The sequence below is a fragment of the Lucilia cuprina genome, chromosome 4, assembly GCF_022045245.1.
Source record: "Lucilia cuprina isolate Lc7/37 chromosome 4, ASM2204524v1, whole genome shotgun sequence".
Classification (NCBI taxonomy): Eukaryota; Metazoa; Arthropoda; class Insecta; order Diptera; family Calliphoridae; genus Lucilia; species Lucilia cuprina.
The window spans coordinates 82,363,877-82,375,688 of record NC_060952.1 but is presented as its reverse complement, the minus strand read 5'-3'; the positions used below and the strand labels follow the sequence as shown (position 1 = coordinate 82,375,688).

The following is an 11,812-nucleotide window of genomic DNA, read 5'->3' as shown; positions in this document are numbered from 1 at the left end:
TTTGTTATTGTATGAAACAATGCAAACGTAACTGTTTAATTTAAAAGAAGAAAACACTTTGTAGATTTATAAACACGACTTAACACCTCAAGTGCAAGTTCAAGAGTGTAATTCTCTTTAAAAAGCTTTTATTGAAAATATTGCAAACTTTTTTTGAAAAAAAGCTGTAAAGTAGCTTTCTGAAAGAGTTCTTTTCACAAAAGTTCTTTAAAAACCTTTTTAATTTGTTTTTCATGTTATTGTTTAAACAAGCTATTTTTGCTGGAATTCTTTTTTTTTGGCTTTTTTCCTTAAAGAGCTTCATTGAAGAAAGCTTTTTTCATAAAAGAGCTTTATTGAAAAAACTTTTGTTAGAAAAGCTTAATTTAAAAGAAGTTTTTTTTAAAGAAGCTTAATTGAAAAAAGCTTTTTTTCTTTAAAAAGCTTAATTGATAAAAGCTTTTTTCATTAAAGAGCTTAATATAAAAAGAGCATTAAAAAAGCTTTTGTTCTTTAAAAAGCTTAATTGAAAAAACTTTTCTCATTAAAGAGCTTAATTGATGAAAGCTTTTTGTAATAAAAGAGCTTAATTGATGAAAGTTTTTTGTTATAAAAGAGTTTTATTGAAAAAGCTTGAACAAAGAAGTTTTGAAGCTAAAAGTTAAGCTTTTGTCACTTACGAACTTAAAGAAAGCTATAAAAACAAGCTTTTCTTAAAAATATTTTACACAAAAAAGATTTTTTAAGCTTTAGAAAAAATTTGTGAAAAACAAAAACAATAAAAATTTCAACAAAAAAGCTTTGTTAAAAGCACATTTTCAACAAAACCTCTTCTGAGAGGTTCTTTCACAAAAAGTTTTTTTTAAATATTCCTTTTTACAAAAAAGCCTATTGAAAAAGCTCTTTTTCATTAAAAGCTTTGTTAAAAGCTCTTTTCAAGAAAAAAAAAACTATTTTTCAAAAAAAAATATTTTTAATAATTTTTACTTTGTTTTAATTTTTTTCAAAAAAGCTTAATTTTACAAAAAAGCCTGTTGAAAAAGCTCTTTTTCATAAAAATCGTTATTTAAAGCTCTTTTTAAGAAAATAACTTTGTTAAAAAGCTCATTTTCCTTCAAAAATTAATCGAAAAGCCTTTTTTCAAAAAAGCTTTTTTACATAAAAACTTATTTTTGAAAGCTCTTTTCAAATATTATTTAAAATACTTACTCCGTATTATAAGAAAGTTTTTTAGTAATTTTTCTTAAAAAAGATAAATCCACAGCATAAAAAGCTTTGTTAAAAGCTTTTTTTAAGAAAATAAAACTTTTAAAAAGCTTTTTTTTAGAAAATAATTATTTTTTATAATTTTTACAAATGAGCTTTTCTGAAAAGCACTTTTTTATGAAAAAGCTTTAAAAAAGTTCTTTTCAAATAATAACTTATTTTTGAAAGCTCTTTTTGAATTACATATATTTAAAAAATTAACTTCGTTTTAGAAGAAAGATTTTGAACAATTTTTCGTAAGAAAAGCTTAATCGAAAGCATTTCAAAAGATTGATTAACAGACCTTTCTCATTTACAAACAGAGCTTTTTATAATTAATTGATTTTTATTTTTTTCATTTTCCACCTTTTGCTTCCTTCCAGCGGCAGCAAATCTCGTGGCAATTCATTGCGTTTTCCCAAAGCAAATCTTGCCACTAAAAAAACTGAATTTGTTTTAAAATCCAACTGTGATGTTAATAATAGAAAGAAGAAACAACAACAACAACAAAATCGTACACAAACTGATAAAATCATTTTGGATAAAGATGATGATAATGAACAAGAAAATAAAGAATTTCATGGAATCTATAAACCAAAGCCAAGGTAATGTTAAAAGAATTGAGTTCAAAAAACTGTATAAATTTGAATTTTAAAAATTTTCATAAAAATGTTGGAATATTTGTAAAAAAAAATAAAGTAAACTATGGAAATTCTTACAAAAAAAAGTGTTGTTATAAATTGACAAAATGTAATTTTTATTGGTGAACATTTGTTTAGAATTGGAATTTTTAAGAAAATTTTTTTAACCAAATTTATAAAATGTAATTATCATATCGTAAGAGCAGAATAAAATTTACTAAATTAATTATGTAATTTTGTTAAAGCTTAACTTGTTTATCCACCTCCGTTACCACGCCAAATCATCAATCGGCTTTTGTTTGTTTGGTAGCCCAAATGAAGAGTCTCGTAAATCTACAGTCTAAGAAACAACAAACCCCTGCCGCTGTAGAGGGAGGCAATAATGAACCCATCAAAGAATTATATGTAAGAAAAAAACCAGCCAATAGAAAGTCTTTGCCGGCCAGGGAAATAGTGTCATCACCCCAGGATTTAGCCAAGAGTCGCACAACTCGTCTGACATTAAATAAACGTGTCTCAAATATCACCACCAACAACAAAACCACCACACTAAACACTTCAAAAGAAAATGTTAAACGAACAAATGCCAAATCAAATAATAATAGTATTTCCAAATCATCAACGGCGTCAATAACAAAAGCCAAATCACGCAGAAAATTAGGAAGTGCCAAATCAAAAACCATTAACCTGGTTAACTTGGCCTCCACAAGAGGCAAAGGAAAACTACAAAATAGTGTATCTATGCCGGCGGTAGTTAGTAATGTACCCACAGCAACGGCCACCATCAACAAAAGATCACGTAAACGTAAACTAACTCCAGAAGAAGATGAAATAGCATTACCCACTAAAATCACTTCCAGTAAATCTCTAGCACTAGGAGCACGTAAAAGTACTAGACTATCTAAGGATATGACTAGTAACTTAACTACTAAATCTATTAAATCACCCATCACTACAACTAACCTCAAAACATCTCATCAAAGAACACGTAAGAATCCCACAACGGCTGTTGTATGTTTTTCACCACCATTAACACGTTCCCGACTGAAGCATTTAGCCGAACAGGGTAAGATTATAACAACTAATACAGCAACAACAGAAGTTAAAAAACGTAAAAATTAAGTGATAAATTCTATAATAATTATTTTTCTTCCTTTCTTTCCTTCGTTTATGCATGTTTCTTTGTGGTTTTTTTTTTTAACAAGATCTCTAAAAAAGAATGAACACATTGTAACTATATATGTGATGGCTTAACGAATTTAATAATTTCAAGTTTTCTTTTCATGTCCTTTTTTGTTGTTTTTTTGTATCTCATTCCCTAGTATGTTTTGTTATTAAAAACTTATTAAAATTATATTTAAAAAATTATTTAACAATATTATTTTAAAAAAAGTGAATGAGGTTTTCTTTTCAAAATTTATATATTAAATCTTATCAGAATTCTAAAGTTTATTTTATAAACATATTTCCTAGTAAAAAGGTCTATAGACTTCTCCAAAGACAATTTAATAGTTAGTTGACTAGTCCATAGGTTAGACAGTAGACTTCATAAACTTATCAATCGGCTGGACTATAGTCTGAACCAGAGTAGACTAGTTATTACTTTAGTAAATAGACTTATCAATGCATATTCATTAGAAAGGCTTGTCAAGATCAGATTACAGGCTAATCAATAGACTAGTCAATAAGCCTGTCAAAAGACTAGTCAATAAGCTACACACTAGAGTGGTCAAAACACGAGTTTAAAAATTTGTCATAGACTGGTACATGGACTAATTAATAGTCTGGTTAAAATACTTATTTATAGACTAGTCCATAGACTAGTTAATAATCTGGTCATTAGACAAATTTATACCAAATAAATAGGCCAGCCAATACTCTACTCCATTGACTAGTAAATAGACTGTTACATTGGCTATAGACAAAACAATAGACTAGTCAATGGACTAGTGAATAAACTAGTCCATGGAGTAGTAAATAAACTAGTCAATGGAGTGGTTAATAGACTAGTCAATAGACTATTCAATTGACTTGTTATTAGACTAGTCAAAAGACTACTAGCCAATAAACTGTTACATTGAATATGGACCAGAGTGTTAATAGTCCAGACAATAGACTAATAAGCTAAACAATGGTCTAGTCAATGGACTAATCATTAGATTAGTCAATAAGCTAGACAATAGACTGTCAGAGAACTAGTCAAATAGCAACAGACTAGTCAATAGACTTGACGTTGCACTAGTCAATTGACTTGTCATTGAACTAGTCATTGGACTAGTCATTATACTAGTCAATAAACTAATCAATAGACTACTCAATAGACTAGTCAATGAACTATTCAACAGACTAGTCAATGGACTACTCAATAGACTAGTCAATGGACTAGTCAATGGACTACTCAATAGACTAATCAATGGACTACTCAATAGACTAATCAATGGACTAGTCAATAGACTAGTCAATAGACTAGTCAATGGACTAGTCAATAGACTAGTCAATGGACTAGTCAATAAACTAGTCAATGGACTATTCAATAGACTAGTCAATAGACTAGTCAATGGACTATTCAATTGACTAGTCAATAGACTAGTTAATGGACTAGTCAATAGACTAGTCAATGGACTAGTCAATAGACTAGTCAATGGACTATTCAATAGACTAGTCAATAGATTAGCCAATAGACTAGTCAATGAACTATTCAATAGACTAGTAAGTAGACTATTTATTGCATTTGACTTTGACTTGTTATTAGACTAGTCAAAAGACTAGTAATTAGACTAGCCAATAAACTATAACATTGACTATAGACCATAGTGTCAATAGTCCAGACAATAGACTATTCAATAAGCTAGACAATAGACTAGTCAATGGACTACTAAATAGACTAGTCAATGGACTACTAACTAGACTGGTCAATGGACTAATCATTAGACTAGCCAATAAGCTAGACAATAAACTAGTCAATGGACAAGTCAATAGACTAGCCAATGTACTAGTCAATAGACTAGTCAATGAACTACTCAATAGAATAATCAATGGACTACTCAATAGAGTAGTAAGTAGACTATTGTATTGACAATATACAAGTCAATGGACTTGTCAATATATAGTAGTCAATAGACTGGTCAATAGTCTAGTAAATAGATTATTCAGTAGACTAGTAAATAGACTACTCAATAGACTTGTCAATATACTAGTCAATGGACTAGTGAAGGGACTATTCAATAGACTAGTCAATTGACTAGTCAATGGACCACTCAATAGATTAGTCAATGGCAGACTATTGCAGTGACTTTAAACTAGATGATCAATAGTATAGACGATAGACTGGTCAATAGACTAGCAAATAGATTATTCAATAGACTTGTCAATGGACTAGTCAATAGACTAGTAAATAGACTAGTCAATGGACTACTCAATAGACTAGTCCATGGACTAGTAAACAGACTAGTCAAAGGACTACTCAATAGACTAGTCAGTAGAGTATTGCATTGACTTTAAGCTATCAATAAATTAGCTAATTGACTAGTAAATACACTAGTCAACAAACTATAGAATAGGCTAATCTATAGAATAGTCTATAGGCTTATTGATTGTCAATGGATTAGTCAATAGGCTTGTCAATATAGACAGTAGACTGTATGTCTGTCTAAGGTTATGAAGATGCTATTAGGCCTGTCAGAGCTCTTTTGAAATCTTTGTTAAGCAGGAAACAGTGAAAAATGTACTCTACAACTTTAAAACAGTTTCCGAAATTAAAGAAAAATCTAAATTTTTTAATTTATATCTTCAACCATTAAAAAATATTTTAAATCTTTAAATTGTACTAGGGAAGGAATGAAATAAATGATTACAATATAAATAAATGTATTATTACAAGAAAATTTAAAATTAAACATTTTAAACTTTACAAAAACAAAACAAATAAAACTCAATTATTTATAAGAAAACTATATAAAAAAACAAAAACAAATTAAATTAAATTAATTATTAGTAGACATCAAAGTTTATACATGTGAAAGAATTAAAATTAAATAAAAAATAATGTTTAAGCAAAACAAAAAAACTTAAATTTGCAAAAAATATATATAAATAAAACATTTCTTAATAAACAAAAAAAAAAACTCTAAAATAATAAAAATAACAATTAAAAAAATTATCTATAAGCAAATATTTAGTCATTATAAAAGCAAAACAAAAAAAGAAAGATATTTTCCTATAATTTATTTAATAAGTTCAAGGTTTTTTTTACAATATTTAAATTTCAAATATAAAATATTAAATAATTATTTTAAACATAAAACATTATTTGTGTTTAAAGAAAAACGTTTAAAAACTTTCTATGAAATTACAAAAAAAATAAAATAAAACAGGAAGCGTAATAAAACTGTGTGTTGTGATATAATATTGAAAAAAATATTTATAATTTTACTTGTTTATAATTATAATTTTTATATAATTAATTTATTTTCTTTAATTATTTTAATTTAAAAAAAAAGCACTGCATATTTCTTTTGTTTAATTTTTAATCATAATATTTAAGTTTAGAAAGTGCAAAACCATGTTGTGTAAGTGTAGCTTGTGCGTAAAGTGAATTTTATTTTAATTCTTAATTTAGTAAGAGTTATTAAAGTTTATGTTTAATTTATGATTTTTTTTAAACTTAAAAAAAGCATAAAAATGCAAAATTTAATCTAGTATTTAGTATAACCTAACAAAAAAAAAGGAAATATCAAGGCATATTGTAAAAGTCAAATAAAAACTAAAAATAAAACACAAGACACAAATTACACAATTATTACTATTTAAATTATTATAAAAAAAAAACAACAAATTAATGAGCCACTAATTAATATAAATAAATAAAAATTTAAGAATTAATAGTATTTTTTTCGTGGTTTAAAGGAATTCACTTTGAGACGTAATAACGGAGATTAAAAAATAACTCTATGGACAAGGAATTAATGCAAATAATCCGAGCAAAAACGAAGCTTTTAAAACAGTATAGTGTAGTGTTGTGTAGTAAAGTCTATAGTGTAGTCTATAGTGTAGTCTATAGTCTAGCTTATAGTCTAGTCTATAGTCTAGTCAATAGTCTAGTGTATAGTCTAGTGTATAGTCTAGTCTATAGTCTTGTCTATAGTCTAGTCTATAGTCTTGTCTATAGTCTTGTCTATAGTCTTGTCTATAGTCTAGTGTATAGTCTAGTCTATAGTCTAGTGTATAGTCTAGTCTATAGTCTAGTCTATAGTCAAGTCTATAGTCAAGTCTATAGTCTAGTCTATTGTCTAGTCTATAGTCTAGTCTATAGTTTAGTCTATAGTCTAGTCTATAGTTTAGTCTATAGTCTATTCTATAGTCTAGTCTATAGTTTATTCTATAGTCTAGTTTATAGTCTATTCTATTGTCTAGTCTATAGTCTAGTCTATAGTCTAGTCTATAGCCTAGTCTATAGTCTAGTCTATAGTCTAGTCTATAGTCTAGTCTATAGTCTAGTCTATAGTCTAGTCTATAGTCTAGTCTATAGTCTAGTCTATAGTCTAATCTATAGTCTAGTCTATAGTCTAGTCTATAGTCTAGTGTATAGTCTGGTCTATAGTCTAGTCTATAGTCTAGTCTATAGTCAAGTGTATAGTCTAGTCAAGTTTATAGTGTAGTCTACAGTTTTGTCTATTCTATAGTCTAGTCTATAATCTAGTCTATAGTGTATTATATAGTCTATTTTATAGTCTAGTCTTTAGTTTAGCCTATGGTCTAGTCTACAGTCTAGTGTATATTCTAGTCTATAGTGTAGTTTACAGTACAGTCTATAGTCTAGTCTATAGTCATGTCTATAGTCTTGTCTATAATCTAGTTTATAGCCTAGTCTATGGTCTAATTTTTAGTCTAGTCTATAGTGTAGTTTATAGTGTAGTCTATGGACTAGTCTATAATCTAACAAGTCTATAGTATGGTTCCTTACGACTTTTTGTTTACAGATGTCTTTGAAAAATCCTTAGAATATTTTGGCCTCGTAGAATTGCCAATGAACAACTTTGGGCAAGATCAGATGTAAAATACGTACCAAATGTCTATATAGTCCTCGTAGTCGGTAGCTTTGAACGACATTCATAGAGGCACCATCGATAATGTCTTACTTGAAGGTCGTTCGCCCACAGCCCATTGCAGACAATGAAGATAATCTATCTAACGCGGAGAACAATAGTAGTCCTAGCGCAACTAATAACGTGATGAAGCAACATGTTTAATTGATATTCGTCGCTCACAGACTGACTTGTTATTAAGATTCAAATAGGCTTGTTCCCTTGCTGAATTCAAGGATATGAGCAGATCAGGTAGAATCATACGGGACACTTTCACTATCACCTATTGTCAAGACACTTGAGGCACAACTCCTCCAGGAGTTACAACATCATATACAGATCATTAAAATGTATTTCGTCTAAAGCTCATCACAACAACAGTTTTAACTGATTGCACACCTCTGCAATCAGCAACTAAATACTAAGTAGAAACAAAGCATTCAACTCTCTAGCCGGCAGCACTTGGGAATTGGATAATGAAGCCTTGTTTACTACGTAACAAACAATTGACCGGTAAGTGACAAACTAAGCAGCTACAGTGTGGACGCGAAAACCCACAATGTTGTGATTAGAGAGCATAACTTTATTCTATTTCTTCTTATTTTAAATAACCTATGAAAGAAAGGGTAGAAGAGAACTCATTTGAGAACTCACTGCGCTGTTATATATAATGAAAAATGCAAAAATTTAAATTTTTTTATTGATTTTTTATTCTTCTTTAATAAATCATTCATTCCTCTTCCACCAATATCATTTGCTGCGGCAAAACATCCCATAAATCTTTCAGCTTATAACCATCACGTATACGTTCCATAGCAAAACCCAATTCCTTACAATAGACCGGTTCACGCGGTGGTTTCTCCTCACCCACCGACAAACTACCCTCTGCCAAATAAGTATTTAATTTAGAATTGATTTCTTTCTCCTGACGTTCATCGATCTCTTGAAATTCCTCAATGCGTATCTCTTTACGTTGAGCATTTGCCGAGACATTTTGTTTTTCCAATTCTGAACTTTCATAGGCAATACCAAAATTAGGATTTTCCGTAAAAACCGAATGTAAAGAAATAAGTTCTTGGAAAATTTCCGTTAAACGTTCGGGAGGATCAATGCGAAAACCTAAAACATAACCACCACCGGTTTCAGCGGTTTGTATTACTAAAGCTGGACCATATTTAGATTCTCGTATGCGTATCTGGTTAAAAAGAATAAGAAGAAATACTTTAGTTAAGGTTCGATTAGTTTTCGGGAGATAAACTTACATTAGCTATTTGCATATAGGGTAAACTTATATTGAAAGTCTCATTGGCATCAGCATACCAAACGATACGTATATTGCTGACCACAAAACAACCTAAATTACCTTGATCACTTGATAGATTCCAAACACCTTCGACTTTATTGAATACCTGTTCTTGGGGTAAAATAATCAATTGACCCGATTGTAAAATGGCACCACGTAACTTTAAATCGCGATACAAATAGGTGCGTTGATATAAGCTGGATTTAAATAAGAATAATAAATATGAGGTTTGTCTTTCATGTTCTTACTCACTGATATATATCGAAAACACTTTGGAATATAGGTTTATGTTTTCGCTCCGTTTCCCCTGATACGTCCGTAAAAAGAAACTCAAATCTTGTGCTGCCTCCTATAGCTAAAATATATAAAGCCAAACAATTTCCTCGGCTTTTATTCGTTACAGTTTTGGTATTCATATTGGCAATACGACCATAACCAATGGCTAAAAATTCATCTATCTAGTTAAACATTTTCAAATACTTCAAATTCTAAACCAAAAACTTACAAAGATTAAACTTTTTATGGACCAAAGAATACCAAATCAAACGCAAATTTGTTGCCAATAAACGTCCCGAATCTCCGGGATTTCCTTTAGTATCCTCAATATAATAAATAGTGGATAATACTTTTTCACCATTACGTAGACGTTTTTGACTAAAATTAAAATAATATATTAAATGATTTTTTTTTGAAATTCGCAAGAATGTCTAGACCTACACATGGGCGGTATCAAATTTGATTTCTTTATCCTCCCACAATAAACTGAATGGTTCTATGGTTTCCATTTTTTGGTTAAAGGTTTAAATCTTATTTATTTTCGCTAGAATGTTTAGTATGTTAGTATATTAGCCACTTGTTGTGGCCATTTTTTAATTAAATTTAAGTACAAGTTGCTAGGATACTAAAGTTAAGGAATACAATGTTGTCAATGTTGTTGGAATATTACAAAAACAATAACAAATTATGTGCTTTCAGAGAACATTCGATTGTTACAATCATTGATTTGCACGATTAGTCATGATTCTCAACATGAACAAAGTTTAAAGGAATCGCTATAAATCTAGCAGAAACTGAACGGGTTCATTTCAACCGACGATATAACATAGATAACATCAGTTTGTTTTTGTTAGATATCTTCGAACTAATCGTATAATGAAGCTAAGGGTCGCTATTCTGCATTTGAATTCGAATCGAAATTTTCTCCGTTTGTCAACTTTGGTATTCTGCATTTCGATTCGACTCTCCGCCACATAAACAACATCTTACAAAAACGTAGGTACGATCGTAACGCAGAATACACAGGTTCGTAAAGCATTGAAACGAAATGGAATTGCTTCTTCTTTTTCTTACGAATCAGTTTTTTGTTGGAATACCTTTTTTCGACCGTTACGTAACAGAATGCGTATACGTAATCGAAATGCAGAATAGGAGTGAAGATTTTAGGATTCTTTCGTAATAGCAAACTATCGTCGAAGGATAATACTCATTAAGGAGTGAAAAAGAAAAGTCAACTCCTACTATATGCGATGAAATTTTAATTTTAACAGGATTTTCTAACTTAAAGATGTTCTCTCTCTCATGGGAGGCCTTGTGAACCGATAAATGTAGAATGCTACCCAATAAATCCCAAATGTGTGCCCTTCTGGTGATTACAGATGTCATTTCAACTGGATTTTATAACTTAAAGATGTTCTGTCCCATGGGAGGCCGTGTGAACAGACAAGTGTGGAATGTTACCTATTAAAGCCAAATGTGTGCCCTTCTGGGGACTACAGGTGTCATAGGAAGTACACTACAAGCAGCATTAGTCTTTCTACTATATGTGTCCCCTATTAAGCACTACGTAGCGAGTTTGGCATTACCGTTCATAGAATATTTTTAAATTCTCACAACAAAGTTCTCGAAAAGAGAGATTGTTAGCGGGATTTCTACGGAAATTCTAAAGATTGAGAAAATTAAGGTACTGATACAAGATCATACAATTCCAGACGTCGAGACTGTATTCAGGCAATTGATAGGGAGGGGGTAAAATCACACTTCTAATGCATTTTTTAGAAAGATTCCAAAACATTGTCAGCTTGTGCTAGAACATTAAAATGGATTACATAGAATCTAACTCTTAAACGCCAAGTCATGATGCAAAGGTTACCAAGATAGCTATTGATCTAAGCAGATGTAATCTAAGGACATTGATTTAAAGGGGAGAAATTGCTCCATTGAATTTTTATTAGTAACTAGAACAATACCCTACAAGTTTTGAATGAATATTGAGGAACTAAACATGGTTGAGCACAAAAAAAATTATTACCAAATAGATTTCAGGACAAACTAAGGAGTATTGACGCTTTCAATCTCTTTTCTCCAAAAGCAGTATCTTCTATCAAGTGAATAAGTTTTTTCGATTAGATACTATAATAAGAATTCTGATCTGCTACTATCAACCCCATCAAAAAGATTTCAGGACGAACTAGGGAGTGTTGATTCTTTCAATCTCTTCTCCAAAGGAGTATCTTCTATCAAGTGTATAAGTTTTTTCGATTAGAGAATGTCCTGTTCTGCGT

At 30.0% G+C, this 11,812-nt stretch overlaps 2 protein-coding genes across 3 annotated transcripts in view; one reads left to right on the top strand and one right to left on the bottom strand.

Annotated features, from left to right (window-relative positions):
• Window positions 1-3,233, top strand: part of LOC111681825 (putative uncharacterized protein DDB_G0277255) — an 8,117-nt gene extending 4,884 nt beyond the window's left edge. For both annotated transcript variants that reach the window (XM_046949585.1, XM_046949587.1), the window contains exons 3-5: window positions 1,608-1,829; window positions 2,111-2,931; window positions 3,071-3,233. In XM_046949585.1, the coding sequence (XP_046805541.1) occupies window positions 1,608-1,829; window positions 2,111-2,931; window positions 3,071-3,078 (1,051 nt within the window). In that variant the 3' untranslated portion in view covers window positions 3,079-3,233. The remainder of the gene's footprint in view (window positions 1-1,607; window positions 1,830-2,110; window positions 2,932-3,070) is intronic.
• Window positions 3,234-8,660: 5,427 nt separating this feature from the next.
• Window positions 8,661-11,174, bottom strand: LOC111681831 (Bardet-Biedl syndrome 5 protein homolog). Its single transcript, XM_023443730.2, has 5 exons — window positions 9,969-11,174; window positions 9,757-9,905; window positions 9,504-9,693; window positions 9,211-9,448; window positions 8,661-9,143 (listed from the first exon to the last, which is right to left on the bottom strand). Exons 1-5 carry the CDS (start codon window positions 10,034-10,036, stop codon window positions 8,679-8,681), a joined length of 1,110 nt encoding a protein of 369 aa, XP_023299498.2. The 5' UTR covers window positions 10,037-11,174; the 3' UTR covers window positions 8,661-8,678.
• Window positions 11,175-11,812: the final 638 nt, after the last annotated feature.

What these genes read in the sequence shown, in the direction of transcription:
- LOC111681831 (XM_023443730.2), bottom strand. Translation starts at nt 10,036, where the DNA reads ATGGAAACCATAGAACCATTCAGTTTATTGTGGGAGGATAAAGAAATC. An exon ending in CCATAAAAAGTTTAATCTTT is followed by an intron (nt 9,694 to 9,756) that starts GTAAGTTTTTGG and finishes ATGAATTTTTAG; the next exon opens with CCATTGGTTATGGTCGTATT. An exon ending in CCTATATGCAAATAGCTAAT is followed by an intron (nt 9,144 to 9,210) that starts GTAAGTTTATCT and finishes CTTTTTAACCAG; the next exon opens with ATACGCATACGAGAATCTAA.